We start from the raw sequence: 19476 nt of genomic DNA, 5'->3' as shown, positions 1-19476 counted from the left end.
CATACTTTGATAAAATAGAATAGAATGATGCACTTTAAATGTAGCAAAAGCGCCACTTGCCTTTTGCTCAGCACTACCAATTTATAATTTGGGGTTATGTATATGCGTTAGCTCAGCCTACACATGTTATCAGTTATCACGGGTTGGAGTTGACTAGACTTATGCTGTTATATTGAATTTAAAGTGCATTCAGCCATTCATTCATGCTCGGCGAACCGGGCCTACCATCTGACACCTGGGTGACGTGTAGGACGTACGGTGTCGGTGACAGCACACCCACTCCGCCCGGGCGTATGAACGAGAGATCACACAAAATAAAAGACGTCGGACCTCGATACTATATTATGTCTTGACTTAAACACGCCGACTCGCACAGTATCTGGAATTTCATGCGCCGCACCACACAGGCTCGCAGCAGCAAAAGTAACAAAGACAAGACTGGCGTCGTCGACACTCGCGATCGCACACAATAAATCGCATACATCGAGCCACAATTAGCCGTACGATTGGGTCTATGCCCGCTTGCATGCGGGCCGCTCGTGCCCAACGACCTATTTGTCCATCGGAGGGTAAGTTTGTAATATGGACGCTTCGCGCGGCTGGCAGCGGGACGTGGGCCCGTCAGCCATCTTATCTATATTTCTACATTCAGATCAGTGCGGCCCGCCGCAGCGGACCGACGCAACAATCGGTGCCGTAATCGGCAGCGTAAAGCCGATGGACGCGTAAATCAGCCGTCGGCGGGCGGTGTGATCACCCGCCCGACGGCCGTGTAAGAATAAATAAGCATGCACATGAAACACTGGGCTGGCGATGCGGGCGAGCGGTCGGCGCACGGCTGAGGCAGGGTGGGCAGACAGTCAGGCGTGGCTCGCCGACACAGAACATGCAGACACAACACGATGAAAAACGGGCAGAGGAGGGAGGCGTAGGGTCCCGCCACTCACCGCCGATACGCGGCCGGCCCACACGTACACAGAAATACAGCAGGAACTGGAGGGATACAGACATCAGCGCTCGCCCACGCACGGCCAGCCAAAGGTACAAACAGGTCCCAGTCACACCGGGCGCGCGGCCGAGACTGTGGAAATATCATCATCGTATCGTAACAACTCGGGCGGCTCGGCCGGCGCGCGGCAGCGGTGATCCACGGCCGGGTAGGTCACACAGGACAGACACGTAGATCAGCCGCTGGTCAGACAAGCGTCACCGCCCGCAGACAGCCGGACCCGCCGACCGCTCACCGCGCCACTACAAATACGGCGCGTCTCGCAGACTGGCGCGCCGGAGCCGCTCGCGGGCGGCGGCCAGCGCCACGCGCCGGCGGCCGTGCGTGCCGGCGCCGGCCGGGATCTCCCTGGGTCAGTCATTGAGCATGTAGACGAACGACATGGGGAACATGCCGCGCCGGTGCGGCTCCGACTCGATACAGCCCTCCATCCAGTCCTCGTCACTGGTGCTCTCAGCCAGAATGACGATTATCTGAGGGGAGGACCGGGATAGACCGTCAGCGGGGACGCGGAAGCGCGTAAGACGACAAATTGTAACTGAAAACATCCGAAAATTGACGATTAGTTGAGGGCGTACTGGCAACGATTGTCAGCAGGGAAGGGGGAGGAAGTAACAAGACACTGATCACAGCTGAATGCACAGCTAAAAAAAAGGTTAGAAAATGAGGATACCCTTGTCAGGCTGCTACAGCTACCCTCTGTCCGACGGATCTTCCATTGCTTTTCGTTGCGTCCATTCCGTCACTCTACTATCACCTTGGTCTCAGCTCCCCTCCCTTCCCTCCAGTACTCACCTCGCCTTCGGAGAAGGTGAGCTCGTCGTCATTATCGGCGTCGCAGTCATACATGGCGCAGCAGCGGCGCACGGGCCGGTACGACTCGGCCCGCTGCCGGCGCGGCCGGCCCACCTCGCCTGTCTCGGACACCACGCTGCACAGGCTCTCCGTGGAGCGGCCGTTGGCGAGCCGCAGCGGGCCGCCGGCGGCTGGCGCACCCGCAGGGGCCGGCGGAGGTGGCGCGCGCGGCCGCTGCAGGCCGCCGATCGGCCGCACACCACCCACTGGGGGTAACAGGGCACGTCAGAAGAGGGGTAAGCTGGTATGTGGAGTATAGGGACAGACGTCTGGCATTCGCATACCATATGTTTGTGTGCACCGCAATCACTGTTAAGCCGGGAATCCATATCCGCATTCCGAATGTCCATGATCTGCAATCGCAGCTGTTGACGGCGGTTAACGCATATTAGACTGGCCAGACAAGGGCGTCCACTCTCTCAGAATATCCACTTCACTCACCGGGCCTCGGCCGTTTGGAGTGCGCCGGCCGGCGGGCAGCGTCCGTCCGCCGGGACGTGCTGGGACTGGAGCGCAGACTGTCTGTCGACGAACGAATCTGGCGGACAGACCGAACAGACACAGGTGAGATGACAGACAGACCTACTAACAGTGGTAATGGACGAGCCGTAGTGGTTAGTCAATAACTGACAAGCATGACGTAACCATTCCAAAAAAGTGCAAGCAGGCCACCAGCCAAGAGCCAATTCTGCGGCTGGACTCCCTACCTAGTGCCCGTCCCTGTTACCCTACCTGGCATCTGTCCCCGTCTCCCTACCTGGTGCCTGACCCTGTTACCCTACCTGGTGCCTGTTCCCGTCACCCTACCTGGTGCCTGTCCCTGTCTCCCTACCTGGTGCCTGTCTCAGTCACCCTACCTGATCCCTGTCCCCGTTACCCTACCTGAAGCCTGTCCCAGTCGGCAGTCACCCACCTGGTGTCTGTCCCTGCCTCCCTATCTGGTATCTGTCCCTGCTACTCTACCTGGTGCCTTACCCTGTCTCCCTATCTGGTATCTGCCCCCATCACCCTACCTGGTGCCTGTCCCTGTCACCCTACCTGGTGCCTGTCCCTGTCCTCCACGACGGTGGTCTCGTCGTCGGAGAAGTCGGTGCTGCCGTCGTCGTAGTTGCTCAGGTTCCAACTGTCGACACTAACGTTCTCAAACACAGACTTCTTGCCGGCCAGCGCGTGCTCCAGCTGGGGACGAACACAGTAACGAGGTCAGAATATGCCATAGAGTTTGACAAAAACGCAGGGAAGGGGTCAGGATAGAACTCTCAGTTCAGTGCAAAGGCCAGATCAGCGTCGGAGATCCACACATTAGTCAGGGCCACGGTGGCAGCACGGCGTCCTCGCCTTCGCCCGCCACGCCTTGCCTCCCGCCACGCTCATCATCCCTAAGCAAAAGACACACGTCTTCTCCCCGCCATCAATCCAAGCTTATCACCTCCCGGCAAACTAGAACACTCAATTCTCCCTGGCCCTGATCAGACTCCCGCCATTCTCACAAGCTCTCTGCAGAGGACGCATCCCTTCCCTAACTGAGCCCATCGCTCTACCTGGCCCCTCCCTGCCTCCCGGCACGCTCACCAGTTCCTTGCAGAGTGCGTAGCCGCGCTCGCCGGCGATATCCCGCGGCGTTTTGCCGTTGTTGTTGACCTGGCGCGGGTCGGCGCCGGCCCTCAGCAGCAGTTTCATACACTCTGGCCGGTTGTAGATGGCGCAGTAGTGTAGCGCCGTGTTGCCCTCCGCAGTCTGTGTGTTGACCGAGTCCGAGTTTTGTACGAGGAAGTCGACCATGTGTAGAGAGCTGCCGTCCACCTCCTGCCGGACAGACGGCGAGGAACATGTCAGACAAATCACACAGGGGTGGTGAGGGAGCTGCAGACGGGGCCAGCTATACTATGCTTGACAGTGTACACCTTACGGACGGGCCTACGCACACAAGCGAGAGTGTCCGGTACGGGCACGGTATCCTAACCTGAAAAACACCCTGACACACATTGATCATTGACGGAACCGTCTGCTACGCAAAGCGTTTTCTCTCCCTGGAGTGCTGGCTACCGTACCTTTTTTAGTTCCCTGTCGTACCTGTCTGACGGCCAGGTGGAGCGCCGTCTCGCGCAGCTGACTGCCGGTGATGGGAGCGGTCAGGTCAGCGCCCTCGGCGAAGGCCGCCAGCAGCTGGTACAGGTGCCGCGTGCTGACGGCCAGCTCGACGTCCTGCAGCAGCTCGTAAGGGTCGTTGGTCGAGTGCAACGCGAACCGGCGCTCCACGTACTTGGCTCGGATGAAAGAGTAACGATCCTCCCTGCAGCGGAACGGAGAGGGAGGTGGTGAGTCGATGGCGCTTAAGCTTGTGAGGTGGCAAATGGGAGGCGAGTCGTGCGTGTGCTGTTTGTTGGCACTGTTAAGTTACGGTGGAGACGTCCTGGCAGACGGGCGAACTTACGAGTTTATCAAAACTATTTAGAGTCGGAATAAACCAGTATAACGCCTTAATTTGGGGCGAGTAACGGAGCGAGCGAGAGGGTGGGCCTTGCACGTGCGAAATTTCGATGGGGTACCTCCAACTGACTTGTGCACGGCACCCTACTAACCGGTCACTAGCGATGGGCCAAATTTGGGCACAATCGGCCCAGCCGTTCTCGAGATCTGGAAGCGGCACCCTGCACGTGCGCACGTGCAAAATGGGTCCCAACTGACTTGTGCATGGCACCCTACTAACCGGTCCCTAACTGTGTACCAAATTTGAGCGCAATCAGTCGAGCCGTTCTCGAGATCTGGAAACGACCCCTGCACGTGCGCACGTGCAGCAGCACCCCAACTCTGGCACATGGATATGCAGTGCCTAGTAGATGCCTTCCTACATGCCAACTTTCAGCACAATCAGCCAAGTAGTTACCCAGATATTGCAACAATTACAAAAGTGACACCTCTTCGTTTTGCACGTGGCACGTGCATAAGGGGTCACCCACATGCATCGGGAATAGTCCAATACTTGGTAGAAGGAATGAAGCTACCCTACAAAAATTACTGCATGTAATGCATGGTCAATTACAATTACTGCATGGTCAAGTGGTTGCTGAGATATAAGCCTCGCAAAAGCGTCCGCACGGCCGGCCGGCCGGCCGCTCATACTCACCAGTATAGCGCCTTTTGGGGCGACTAACGGAGCGAGCGAGGGGGTGAGTCTTGCACGTGCGAAATTTCGAGGGGGTACCTCCAACTGACTTGTGCACGGCACCCTACTGACCGGTTTCTAGCGATGTGCCAAATTTGAGCACAATCGGCCCAGCCGTTCTCGAGATCTGGAAGCGGCACCCTGCACGTGCGCACGTGCTAAATGGGTCCCAACTGACGGTCCCAGCTGACTTGTGCACGGCACCCTACTAACTGGTCCCTAACCGTGTACCAAATTTGAGCGCCATCGGTCCAGCCGTTCTCGAGATCTGGAAACGACCCCTGCACGTGCGCACGTGCAGCAGCACCCCAACTCTGGCACATGGATATGCAGTGCCTAGTGGGTGCCTACCTACATGCCAAGTTTCAGCGCAATCGGCCAAGTAGTTACCGAGATATTGCAACAATTACAAAAGTGACACCTCTTCGTTTTGCACGTGGCACGTGCATAAGGGGTCACCCACATGCATCGGGAATAGTCCAATACTTGGTAGAAGGAATGAAGCTACCCTACAAAAATTACCGCGTGTAAATCGGTCAAGTGGTTGCTGAGATATAAGCCTCGCAAAAGCGTCCGCACGGCCGGCCGGCCGGCCGGCCGCTCATACTCAGAAATTTCCGTTATTCTACGTAAGACTCCGCTCGCTTCGCTCGCTCCGTAATAAATTTCCGTTAATCTAAGGAAAGACTACGGACTCGCTTCGCTCGCTCCGTAATGAGAAACTCATGATTCCACCCGTAAATAGGACAAGTGCTTGACACTGTGTCATGACGGTTCTGTCTAAACACCGCGATACTTCGATACGAGGCTCGGCGATCATTAAACGCAGCCGTTCTTGTCCTTCCCCACATCATATCATGACCCAGGTCAGCGGCCACTCACATGGTGGCCGTCTGTTTGAGTTTCTTGGCCGGGTCCAGGCGCGCCTCCATGACGTCGTTGAAGCCGTTGTTGGACATGACCCGCGCCAGCAGCAGCTGAAACACAGCGGGCGAGGTCGGTGAGGTCGGGACGGAGGGCTGGCGCAGTCTAGACAAATCGATTCCAGCCGACAAACAGCTAGCCAACTGAGAAATGCCAGCTAGTGTGTGAGGGGAACGATATTGCACGGAAACAGGCAATACGATTACTGTAAGGATTGCAAGTTTAGAAAAGTAATACGATGGTTTTTGTTGTTGCGTATATGAAGTACAAGCTAGAGAGCAACTCTACCTGGGCATACTAGTGTACTAGCGAACCGATATTATAGCAATATTGTTTGCATATTTACGGGTAATTGCGTCCACTCCAAAGAAACCTAACACCAATTCAGCTCACGTCATACGGTCGTCCACTCAGGTCTGATGGTACCGTACCATCATAATTGTGCCACTATATTGCCAAGTACACGGATATTGTCATCCCGTACCCTCATTACGAGCAATACTATGATATTGCCTCTCCAGCATAGCCACCGGACACGGTATCTAACCGCGCACACTCACCTGGCTAGTACCGACGTGGTCGAGCGTCAGCGACTGGATACGGGAGATGTGCACGCCCAGGTCACGGTGAATCCCCGAACACTCGATACAAACCAGGATGCCAAAATTGGTCGACAGCCACGTCACGTCTGCCGGAGAGGGATGACGTTACGAAAAGCACGACACGGTACGGGATGTCATAGGGAGTCAACACTGATCACAGGTCATGAAACGGCAGGTTATGGCGTTCCCCATCGTTATGATGATATACACTGTGCATATCATCACAGTCGGTGACTGTGAGAGTCGGTGACACAGCTGCAGAACATGACCTCGCGGCGAGGACGTCTGTTTCTTCCTCTCCGTACAATCAGACTTTGAGACTGATTGCCAAACCATAAACTGAGGTGATTCAGTGCCAATCAGCGACACGTATCAGTGCAATCGTACTGCACAGCGAACCGCGGTCAACGCCAATGGAGCTGTACACCCACACCAGGCTACGTCCAACAGCCCCAGAATCAACCCAGCCTACCCAGACCCACCCCATGCGTGCACTCAACCCATTGATCCAAAAACCCTCAGTCTTATTTTTGTCTATCCGTCGACCAGCTCCACCCAATCCCTCCAACAGAGGCCCCTGTTGATCCCCCAGCCCCAATCTTCTGTCTTAACCACTCCCACCCCACCCCCACCCCCCACGTCCCAGTTCCGGCCCTCCCGACTCACCGTTCTGCGAGCCGCAGTCGCAGCAGCAGTCGTTTCCCGGCAGTCGGAGCACGGCGCTGATTATGGATTGCTGCAGCTCCCGCAGGCCTTGGCTCACCTGGTGACGGTTACAGGCACATACACATCAGACGGCCACAGTACACATTGGTCACTCAGTTATACGTCGTAGCACCGTCGCAGCTCACAAACATCAGACGGTCACAGCGATATTTACATATCCGTCGGTCCTAGCTCTTTTCACAAAGTCATTTGTATTAATCAAGGAAGTTCAGATTTCATCAAATAAACCAAAACGTATGCGCCTTGGCCCTTGTCCAACCTATCCCTGACACTCTGACAATAAGTCTACCATCCAGCGCCTAGGCGCCGATTCTCGTCCCAATTGTGAAACCTGTCGGTCGTGCCATGTATCCTAACCAGGGATGCGGAGCCGTGGAAATTTCAGACGGCTCCGGCTCCGGCTCCGGCTCCGGAGAAAAAAATCGGCTCCGGCTCCGGCTCCGGCTCCGGGTGAAATGTTGTGGCGGCTCCGGCTCCGGCTCCGGCTCCGAGTAAAATGGTCCGGCTCCGGCGGCTCCGGCTCCGGCGGCTCCGGCTCCGACTCAGTACATCCTCTATGCAATCAATTAAATACGGGTGGAAGAAAAATTGGATTGGTTATACGCGTTACACTTTGCCATGACCGGCTCACCGCGTCCCCGCGCAAACGCACCTCGGAGAGAACTGGCAGAACAAAGGACTAGGAAGCGATGGCATTGGAAACGCAGTCGACGCGGGGGGTGGGAGTGGGGGGGGGTTGGGGTGGGGGGAGGGGAAGAGACGGTGCTGGGAGTCGCAGTCCACTGCACTGGCTTGAAAACAATGGCCGTCACCTGATGACCGGTCCTCATGTTCCGGGGATGCAGTAGACGTGGGGGGGGGGGGAGGAGCAGACAAGAAGTTGATTGCGTACAGTGGGATACTGGGGATATTCGGCTTTTTTCATTCACTTGATGTCCCATGACGTAAGTAAAGTACCATATGTTTTACTGCCTTGTACTGTCAAACCGAACTAGGTCAATTATTTTTTTCCTCTTCAAAAAATAAAAAGGAGCCGGAGTCGCCCCCTTTTTTGGCGGCTCCGGCTCCGGCTCCGGCTCCGGGCTATATTGTTTCACGGCTCCGGCTCCGGCTCCGGCTCCGGGCAAAATATGCCGGCTCCGGCGGCTCCGGCTCCGACTCCGGCTCCGGCTCCGCATCCCTGATCCTAACACGCACGTCCACGTTGCGCCGTGTTCCTTACCTCGTCGGTAGGCCGTCCGGTGTCGTCAAACACCTTCTGCAGCGCCCCCTCCTTGCAGTTCATCAGCACCGACATCCAGGCCACCCGGTCCGCCTCGTCCTCGGCTTGCAGGTGGTACGTACGGTTAACTGGCGGCGAACGGAGGGACACGGTCAGTCAAATGTCGCACTGGTAGAGCAGTAATATTGCGCTTGAAGTGCCAGCAAAAACATGCTTTTCACAGGTAATGGCATCATAAGCATAATCAAAATAATAAATATGACCATCAATCAAAAAGCAAAACCAAAGGTCTTAATCGTTGAAAAATAATAACAAATCACTCCGTCTATAGTTCATCTACATATCCCATACAGGAAATCAGAATCAGCATCCGGAGAGTCTCAAGTCTCAACCATCCCTCCCATTTCCTCTTATACCCGTTACAACCACCAAACCAGCGAACGTTTCCACGCCCCGCCCCACTCTGGCCACTCACACGAGATCAGGTCGAAGGCGCGCGGGTCGTCGGTCACTGGCTTGACGTGGCAGGTGAGCAGGTTGAAGGTAGTCGGCGGCTTGGTCTCGTCGGAGTGGCAGATGTACAGGTAGCCATCACGCACCTCGCTGCGCCGCTTCTGCCACACCTTGCGCACACCTGCCGCAGAGGAGGAGGGTGGTCAACGGGTGCTGGTGCACAGGCTGTCTCGCTCTCATCGATTCCTGAATGACCCTGTTCGTGACTTGCCGCCCTGTCGACCCGTTCAACAAGCGAATAAAGTCAGTCGTTAATCTTAGGCGCCTCGTTTGGTACAAAACGAGATGAAGTTAGAAAAAATGCAAGATTTCCATCGGTAACATGTAAAATTTAAGTCACATTCTCATTCCCTAGAGAAATCATTCACACACAACTGATTACAGCCGCCGATTCACTGCACGGCGGTCTGGATGATTGTCTCACCGTCCGATTTCTTTTTGAGCCAGCCGCGGCGGGTGAAGCCGTGAGCCTTGTCGCCCTGCGGCCTGTGTAGAGAGTACCCGGGTGACGTGCTGACCGGCTGCAACAGATGACATGCACTGAATTAGCTGGGGCTGGATAGAAAGTAATAACGGTTCACCGATCACAAGACCGTGGCACAGCCGGGTTTATGCATTACTCCACGATGCAGCTTATTATTCTTTCAATCACACAGTCTGTCTATGGCAGTTACTTCACTTCAGTCAGCCAACACTAACACCTGAACCTAAACACAATCACAAGTGACCATCGCTTCGCAATCCATATACACCCCTCCCGACGTTCTGACGGGAGGATACAATTACAATTATTCGTCTCACAGCCTCGGTGTGTGACGATACATCCCCACTGCTCCGTCCATCCCATCGTCACCCCACTGTCAACAACTCGGTGTCGCTGCGTACCTCCTTGGCGTCGAGGTGGTGGTGCGACTGCTGCAGCAGGGTGCGCACCTCGAGCAGCTGACGCCGGTCGGCCTCCTGTTCGGACCGCACCGCCTGTAGCTGCGTCTGCAGCTCCTGGACGTACAGACCGAACTGCTCCACGCGCTTCAGGCCGTCACGGAAATAACTGTGGGGGAGGTGGGGAGTGAGGTCATAGCATACACGACAGAAGTGGATGTGATTATCTGTAATAAGACACACCCCACTAGCAGTGAAACTGCTACACACTCGCAGAGAACGTGTGTTAAGGGTGTGTAAGTGATTATCGATGAAACATCATGTGGCTTCATATTTTCGGATATGTGACAACTAGTAAAAGTGTGTCTATTGTGTCATATTAAAATTAAAGTTACCTGAAGCGAAAATGCGAATAATGAATATCACTTCACGGTGATCCCCACACCCATGTGACCCTCGTGGGACGTAGTACGCCACAATACGAAGCAAGACGCACCACGCAGGTTCGACCAGTAACTCACTTATCCTGGGCATGGTGGAAATCCACCAGGTGCTGCAGCAGGTCCACGCCCTTCTTCGTTTTAATCTCGTTCACTTTGATCAGGTACTGTCAACACAGCAAACACGGACAGTGCAACAGTGTATCTACAGGGAAGATCCAAACCGACTAACATTAGAACTGAGCAACGGTACAAAGTTTGTTAGCATTAAACTCATCCGATGTCTACAGGTTGAAGCCAAGCTGAATCAGCGCTTTTAGTTCAAATAATACAACTACATGTCACACGTATTCCGCATGCCGAGCCATCGGCTAAGCCCAAGCGAAAACTCCCAGTAAGACAAGTATATCCCCTCATTAAGCGCCACCCTAATTGATACCTCGTACTCATCATCTAGTCGTCATTACGCTCAGCCACGCTCAGCCCAATCCAGTGACATTCGATCCGGCGCCACCAGCTGCCGGCCGCTTCATCTTTCAGCGCATACTGCGCATTGCTCAGTACGAAACGTAAAACACCTTACAAACTTCCCTGTCCGCTCAGAGCTCGCTACCAGGCTGACGATGTGGGCAAAGAAGGGCCACATGGGCTAGGTCAGCTGGGTAGACGGGGAACACTCTCCAAAGTGACACCGATTCTTCCGTCTGTTCAGCTGACAGTGACAAGGAAACGCTCTGAAGGGACACGGAAGGCGATCTGTCTGTTGAGATGGGATACCCTGCCTCGTTGGGGCTTCCAGACCCTGACTCGGTGGCGCCACTGCCCACTGACCTCACACATCTGCAGCTGGAACATTTTCCGTTCGGCCTCCATAACGTCTGCCAGCTCGGCGGCCGAGAGCTCGCCGCTGCGGATCAGACCCGCCTCCTTCGCCTGGGGGTGGGGCGAGGGTAGGACGGTTAAGGACGGTGGAGCCCCACGCTAGAGCGAGCGGGCTGGGTCAGATGGGCTCGGACAGGGGATCTGTTTGTCGCTGAATATGGGTAATGGTTCTTGTCACCTAGTTATTATTGCGAAGATGATAGAAGTGGATTTTAAACGGAAACCAGGGACGGTACCAGCGATGTGCGACAAACAGTGAACGATTATTGGTCAAACGTCGGGCGTTAACAAAGTCAAAAACCTAATGAAGATATCAGTCGATTGAAATTACCCGCACAAAAGGTCAACGTCCGCAGCACGCCTCGCCGTCTGGGCGTTATCGTCACAACATATGGCCGCACCTACCTGTCGGTGTTTTTCCTTCTCAATCTTCAGAAACTTGTTTTCGTAATCCTTCCAGGCTTTGTCGAACGGCCTCTTGAGATCACCTTTTCCTCCTTTCAGGTCTCCCTTCATGAGATTGTCCAGCGGAAACAGTACCGTATTGTTGAGGTTCTGAGTCTGAAACCGCGTCATCCACTGCGTCAGTAGCGGCAGAGTAGCGTCTCTTGCTTATCAACTTTAACAAACAAAACGAGAAGAGCCGACATCCGCCGGCCATCCCCAGCAAAATTACATATTCCGCCACCCGCATTACTCATCCAACTGCGACAAATCTCATCACATCTATCTCATAAAACGTCTGCTCTTGACAACGACACTGTAAACGGCTACGACCCCATCTAACCCTCCTACTCTCCGAATTCTGTCGCCAGCTGGTGAGTCCCCCTCCCCGGCGCTCCCCTCCTGGGAAAAGGGTGCTAAACGCACCAGAGTACGCATGAGGGCGCAGAGCTCCTGAGTGACGGCCGAGAACCGCTGGAAGGCGGCACTCAACTCGGGACACTCGTCCCGGTTGGAGGCCAGACGCTCCAGCTGCTTGGCCAGAAACATCTCGTTGTCGTGGTGCGCTGCCGGCGGGAACATGGTGTCACCGGGTGTCAAGGGCTTGTGTCAAGGCTTTGTAACAGGGTGTCAATTACAGAAGCCATATAGGTATACGCTGTAACTCGATATATGAACTGGAAGTTTCAGGGTGAAGTGGACAGGACGGAGGAGATCGGCATCCGTCACACGCAGTCACATTTCGGGGCGTGACCTAAGTCTGGCGACCGTACCCACACTTGACTTTAGGCAGATGATGGTTAGGGCTGCCATCAGTAGTAGTGCATCATTGAAACATGGCCAGATTTCTTTGGTACTGGCCATTACATGTAGATCGTAACAAAAGAGCATCTATACAGTTGATCACGATGTCCATTGTCCACTCAGCTAAGCGCGCTTAAATTGTGCTCATTTTTTCAATTTAACTCGCTAAACATCGTCCAACAAAGCTTTCATCAAACAGTCTGAAGACCGCCGCCATAACCACCCTGTCAGCGATGAGCGCTGAGGGGCGGCGCCGCGCGCGTGACGGCGGGCGTGTGCCGTCACGCTCCGGGGCGCGTCACGGCCGTCCGTCACGGAGGCCGGCCACGAAGGCGGCCGGCCGGGCGGCTCACGGACCGGCCGCGGTGGCCGGCCGGGCGGATCGATCGCACGATCGGTGGCGGAGCAGACCGACAGGCTCCCCACGAGCCGTGAGTGGCCGTGAAGGACGAATGGAAGTGCGGTGCATGGATGATAACAAGAGAAATGAAACGGAAATGGATTACATGACACATCAGGGAAAGTAAGCTCTGCCTCTGTCCACCTCCTGAGTAACTAATGTTTCATTGTAAACATTGAAGCGACTTTGTAAGAAGCAGCCAAAGTGTTAAGGTAGGACGTTAGTTGCGTCTTCGTCCTAGCTATCTTTAAATTTCCAGTAGCACTCCACTTGTTCGCCGAAATTAGAAACCGCCATATTGACGCCGATTTTTGGGTTTACAAGTGCTTTAGCACGCGATTCACCCGGTGGCACAGTGACACCGCGTCTCGTGGATCCCCGCCTCTCCCCTCGACTCCTCCGGTGTCTCGGCCGACCTGTCATCACTGACCACGCCCCTCGTCATCAGCGACCACGCCCACTCGCTGACGCTCGGCGGGACTTTATAATGACCGGAAGGCACGCTCACGGCGACGGGCCCGCTCACCTATCCCCGCCCCCGGTCCTCCAGCCGACTCGTCGAGCCTCGAGGCCGAGACGCCAAACGACGAGTGTCAGATGAGATATTTGAGCCATGAGATCGAAAACCACAGGACGGAAGAAAAAAGCACGGGAGTATCTGGTATTATCCAGAACCGAAACCCAAGGGCTTGGTTACGATTGCCGAGGGATATGAATTGGTGCTATGTGCAGGAAACAGCGGACCGATGATTGCCGATCCCCTAACAGTATCAACAACGAGCCCATGGCGCTACCAGCACGAATCCCCATTCCCCATCCCCTGCACCAACGCTTAGCCTAGAACACCACCAGCACCAATCCCTGACTCCGCACTAGAGCCCGACGGCCCGCATAAAGCCGGAACCACACACACACGGACACGGCCGCCGGTGTCAGGTCACGGTCAGAGCGCCGCAAGGACGCGCTCGCCGAGTCGTGTCACACAACAGAGAGGTGCCGCATGGCGCGCCCGTATAAATCCTAACAACGACCCTGGGGCTAATAGAAGAGCTGGGCGGTACGGTGAATCGTAGATCAGCCCAGGGTACACACAGCACACGTCACAGTGTTTTCTCTCTGCAAATATCACTTTGGGAGCGGGGTGATTTTCAGGAAATTGCAATCCCGCTGGAACTGAGCCACTGCGCCTCGATGCAGAATTGTAAGCATCGTGCGAGTCTGTGATGGTTCCGGTCAGATCTGGCGGACCCAGGTGTGTTGGATGTAAGGTGACTTAAGCGGGCGCAACTGGAAAACTGTGTTTAAGTTCTTGGGAAACTCGGTCGTTACCAGCTCACCACGCGCCGCAAAAAAAGCGTGAGAGGTGTATACTGTATATATGCGCACACAAAGATAGAACTAATTCGTGCTACAGTTCGGTGTCACACCAACCAGAAATGCATGTTAACGTCCGTTTGGATTATATTTCTTCACATTATGACGTTTCTATACTCAAACTGGTCAAGAAAAGACTAAATATCTCGGTACATGTCAGAAGCCGGCTGGCTCAAAAGTCATTCCGGCGATTTGATCTCCGGTTCGCAGCGGACAAGATGGACGTCCGTCGTCCTATCCCTGCCACAGACCCTCCTCAGCGCACGTGAAGAAATCCCCTCCCCCACTTCCTCTCTCGCGGTCCGCTTCAAGTCGGCCGGCAATGCCACGTCACGGCCGGACAGGGCTTCCTGGGCGACCAGCCGCGGCACGGGACCGAGGGCCTACACACGGGGACGCTGCATGGATAAGCAGCAAGGCATGGGCTACACGGAAACACGGCACGGATTGACAGAAAATGAAACACGGAGATTAGCTTGGATTAGCGACACGGGCTTCACGGATGCACTACACAGAATGAACAGCGACGAGATATGCATGGAGACATAAAGCGGATTGACATCACGAATTATACGCAGCCACGGCACGGGTGTGGAATAATACAAGGGCCGCAACAAGGGAGCGAAAATGGAATAGGTGAAAACATGCAACAGGAACGTGGAGAACCATCACGGGAAACTGCACCAGCACGCTGGCAAGGGAAACGAAGCTCGCGACATATCGGGCAACAACATATACAACATATACACGGACAAAAAAAAATAGGAAACACGGATGGACGGAAAATAACGGACGGACGACACACCACGGCCCGAGCGCTATGCGCGAGGACTCCGGGACCGTACACGGCACACATGGCCCGCCCGGGCGCGGTCGCAGTGCGCGGTGTGCGCGCGTCCCGTCACGGCCCGGTTGATGGTCACGCTCCACCGCCCACCCGGCCGGCATTAGAGACACCAGCCACGAACTGAGACTGCGTAGTGCGTACAGAGGCTGAGACTGCGTGCGGAGTCAGGCGCCGTCGACCTACGGCACGCGGATGGACCCTTGTGGAATGAGAGCGTATGAGATGGATTGCTGGATTGTTAGGGACTCTAGTGTGGCGGGCTCCTTATCCCTTTGACAATACCGCCAAGATGGCCGAGGTAATTGGAAAAAACTCCGATAATAATACACAACTTCAAATGCGGTTATCTTTGTGAGCACTCAAGCTGCCCAGTCTGGAAGCAATTAGAAGTGTATAATTGTCCCCAAAAGTAAGGATGAAAGCGGGACTTTTGTTGTATACTGGAAGTCACTTTCTAGCCAAATCTAAACAGGTAAAAATTTTGAGGCACTAACGATTATGCATTTCCGATTATGCTTAATTAAATCGATAGTATCCACTGATCGGTCTAGGAAACATTAATTTTGGTCGAAAGGCGATTCAAAGAGAAGGTGCCATACTTATTCGGTTCAGGCGTATCCCTTTCCTATCAGGTGTAATTCCTAATGCAATAATTAAGCAAACAGATGGATCGGTCAACAGGAAGACAGCGTAAAACCGACAAAGAAAAAACGAAGGGGCTCATACAACGCAAACACCTGAAGTAGGTACAGTCACACTCCAATAAACAAGCCGCTCACAAGTGTCGATCTCTGAAGGCAATTCACGAATGTGTCCTCGGTATCGTGCCAACGTATCGCGTATAGGATGTCGATGTGTCATTTCGCTCTCAATAGACATAGCAATGCCCTTTGGAAGTTACACCGCCCGCTGACGTCATGTGGAACAGAACAAACGAAATATTGTCACCAGTCTTGTGCGCTGCTTAACAACATGACACACTTGTGGTAAGGTGTTTCCGCGCTAGGAAAACCCTGGATTATGAAGGCACCTCACCCTCAGTTCAGTCACCTAGCCAGTATTTTAGATACCATAGACTAGACTGAGCAGCACTTCCCGCAGCTCTATCGGGGGGGGGGGGGGGGAATATGAGGACCTATCCTGAGGTCATCTCCATATGTGGCGAAATAAGACAATGGCCTATCCTGAGGGTCTGACACTGGTCAGTGGTCGGCCGGACAGTCCTCGCGTGACACAGATACCGGAGTCCCTCCCCCCCCCCTACCGGCGATACCCCCGTCTGGCTCTCCCATCCGTCAGACTTCCCGCAGTCTCCCCGATAAGAAAGTGAGCTCGGTGGGTACGGAACCGACCGGCGCGGTCCGGAAGTCGTCAGATAGGACAGCTGAGGAGACCGCAGGCAGTGCCGTGCCGGTGACCACGGTCCGATAGTCTGCGTACTGGGACTCAGCCAGCCTAGCTACTGCTCGGGAAGGACGGGCAGGCGGGAGGCAATATCGCATTCTGCATCCGTAAGGATGCCTAAGGTTATATGAGAGCCACCATAGCAACAAGAGTGCCACCATAAGGTACCATCACAGAGCAGCTATGCTTGTCCTGATCACACTAATCATCATCTTACATGCAGCCGCTGAATTATTCTGCTTTGGGCGAAACGAACACATTAAAAATATAGTTACAGCGTCCGGAGGAAAATGATATGGATAAAAGTGTTCTCATTATTTTGGCGATTAGGATAAGATCGGGACCGCTTTTCGAGTGTTCGACGAGCACAATCTTGTTCCGGATGTAGCAAGTGTAATCTTGGCAAGTGGATCGCACACATAAACGCGCATTCATCAGCAGTGCCGATAGCAAAACACACAGACGTCCTCACGACACATGCACAAGCGTGACCCCGTTGTGCCCCTATCCCGCTCTCGGCCGATACCCCGATCCCCGCTCGGCACTCACCATTTCCGCTATTCGAGATGGCCTTGACAGCTTTGCGCATCTTGTTCAAACTGTCTCTGTCGTGATCAAGCATCTGAAAAATGTGTCACTCATCAGAGCTCTGCTCAAAGCGACATGGTGCAAACTGCAATGGCGTCAGATGACAAGGCAGATAACATTATCTCGGATACCAAGTACATGAAATGAAGTCACCGGCAGAGCGGACACCGACTTAAACCTGTGGTTTACAGGATATTGCGCTAATTTCAGTCACTGCGTCAGATGGAAGATAAATACATGGCATTACGATAACAGGCATCGCTTTCAACGTCCGTAACAAGTGTGTCTTACGGCTTTTTCTTTTTATAATTTCTAATAGAATATATATCATATGAAACATGATATCAAAATCACGTCAATACAAGACGTAAGAAAGGAAACAATCGAGACAAATACAATTTTAGAGACGTTTGCACCTAAAAACATCATCAGCGGCCGACTTCGGGAGCAGTTTTGAATCTCCTTTTCCTCGGCTAGCCCTTCGGTCATACGGTCCATCCCGTTCGTTACGAATCACTCCGCTCGTGGTACGGTCCATCCTGTTTATCATACATACCTCCTCCAGACAGGCGATGCTCTGCCGGAACTGGGGGATCTTGGTGACAAACGTGGACGTCGTCGGCGAGGTGACATCCTCGCGCGTCTCGTGCGCAAACTCCTCCACACTGACCACACCGGGCATGGCGGAGGCACGACGGAGGCGAGGGGAGGATCACTGCATCACCGCTGCGGCCACTGTCTGCCTGAGCGCGCACCACAGTCACTTTCGCACGAGGCACTCTCGACGGGGGTGATATCTCCTGGCAGATTGCAATTAATGATGTGGGTATCTGAAAGAGCAAAGAAAAGAATTGATAAATGAGCATTGGAAACAAAACCACACAGCACACATCTTCTGGCCTATAGGTATTTGCTTGCTACTTGTTCTGTTAAAGAGTAACTCTTCACCCAAACAGTGTGTATTTTACACATTTCTAACACTGATGCATACAATAAATGATACTGAGACTGAGACAGAGTCTCCCAAATGAACATACCAAACAGCTAGCCACAATTACCAACTAAACTGGCTCTCCAGAGTAAACAGTGAGCCACCAACTAAAAACCAGGCACTCGGCATGCTGGGACCAACCAGACCAGCTAGCTAGGATAGGTGACCAGCAGTCAGTGGGCTGGGATGGGGACTGGGACAAATCTGGAGTTCTGGACTGGGCCAGGGAATACAAACAGGACCATGCCCAGCTAGACCACCAATCACTGGGGCCAGATGCATTGTGACTGACCGAGAATTGCTGGCCACCCTGCAGTATGGCATTCAACAGATGGCACTACAACAATTTTCACCCCAATGCCACAACAAAACCTGGGTGTGCTCAAATTACTAACAACAAATTGATAAAGCCAAAAGATCATCAACACTCAGCAATAAATTGCTAAGGCTAGGCTTAGTCATGCCACTGCCTTGTTTTATTTTGATTTCTGAGGGCTGTTCATGCCTCAGGCACCAGAAACTGCTGAGTGCGGTATGCGCAGCAGGAGTGGGGGTAAGGGATGGGTGGGCATGTGTAATTGACAGTCCCTGCGTGGCTGGTCCTGGCTGAGGAAAACAGTCACTGTGTGGTATTCATTGAATGGCTGAATGATGATGGAGGGAGGCAGTGGAAAGCCGCACCTCCAACTGCACCAACTGCAGCCACATCTCATACAGGGCCCACGAACAGCACTCTGGAAACTTCAATGAGGAAATAATGTAAATTGTTATTTAATTTCTGGCAGCTGGGAGAAAATGATAGAATGCATATTGCATAATGCATTGTATATGATTTAATATGAATGCATATGAATTGCATATGAATTACTTTACTTCATTGGTACCTATTTCATTTCAACACAAAGGCTTATACATACATCTTAACATAGCAATTAGCATACCTCTGTGGTTATGTCCGTAGGTATATGACTGTAGTTGGTACCTTCCTTTGAGGCAATATAAGCCCAATAAAGTAAATAATACTTGATCACAAGCAATGGTGAAAAAAGGCATTTGTAATGGACATGGTGGTTGGCAATATCAATTCAATTGCTGTGCTTTGTGTGTAGTTTGTGAGGGTTAAATGGAAACTGAATTCAGCAAAATGAAACAGAGAATCTCAAAATAGATCAAAAATGTTAAAATGATCGCCCCCTTCTAAAAAGCCAGCAAACATGCGTCCATTCACCACGACCACCCACCAACACACGAGACACAACGCACATCTGTGGTGTAGAGGGGTTGTCAACACTTCAGCTTCTTTTTCAAACGTCAACGAGCTTGGGAGATACTAGAGACTTTTAATGCCAGTTTTTTACTTTCACCCATAGATATACAGACTTTCACCCAAACCTACGGAAAAT

At 53.4% G+C, this 19476-nt stretch overlaps 1 protein-coding gene across 2 annotated transcripts; it reads right to left on the bottom strand.

The window, feature by feature from the left end:
- Nucleotides 1–320: 320 nt before the first annotated feature.
- LOC122386075 (arfGAP with SH3 domain, ANK repeat and PH domain-containing protein-like) lies at nt 321–19337 on the bottom strand. 2 transcript variants are annotated; one of them, XM_043374870.1, is made up of 20 exons: nt 19015–19337; nt 17639–17912; nt 17044–17116; nt 12092–12231; nt 11627–11782; nt 11171–11272; nt 10421–10506; nt 9903–10068; nt 9442–9538; nt 8980–9138; nt 8505–8632; nt 7223–7319; nt 6515–6642; nt 5913–6007; nt 3938–4157; nt 3437–3670; nt 2903–3043; nt 2306–2402; nt 1805–2070; nt 321–1482 (listed from the first exon to the last, which is right to left on the bottom strand). In XM_043374870.1, the coding sequence occupies exons 2-20, from the start codon at nt 17762–17764 to the stop codon at nt 1363–1365; spliced, it is 2631 nt and encodes an 876-aa protein (XP_043230805.1). In that variant the 5' UTR covers nt 17765–17912; nt 19015–19337; the 3' UTR covers nt 321–1362. The 2 variants fall into 2 exon arrangements, with proteins under 2 accessions (XP_043230805.1, XP_043230804.1); XM_043374869.1 differs by having other exon boundaries at nt 19315–19337.
- Nucleotides 19338–19476: the final 139 nt, after the last annotated feature.

This window comes from Amphibalanus amphitrite, unplaced genomic scaffold (assembly GCF_019059575.1).
Source record: "Amphibalanus amphitrite isolate SeventyFive unplaced genomic scaffold, NRLGWU_Aamphi_draft 000239F_arrow, whole genome shotgun sequence".
Taxonomy (NCBI): Eukaryota; Metazoa; Arthropoda; class Thecostraca; order Balanomorpha; family Balanidae; genus Amphibalanus; species Amphibalanus amphitrite.
The sequence above is the reverse complement of the archived record's forward strand: the minus strand, read 5'-3'. Positions and strand labels throughout refer to the sequence as shown.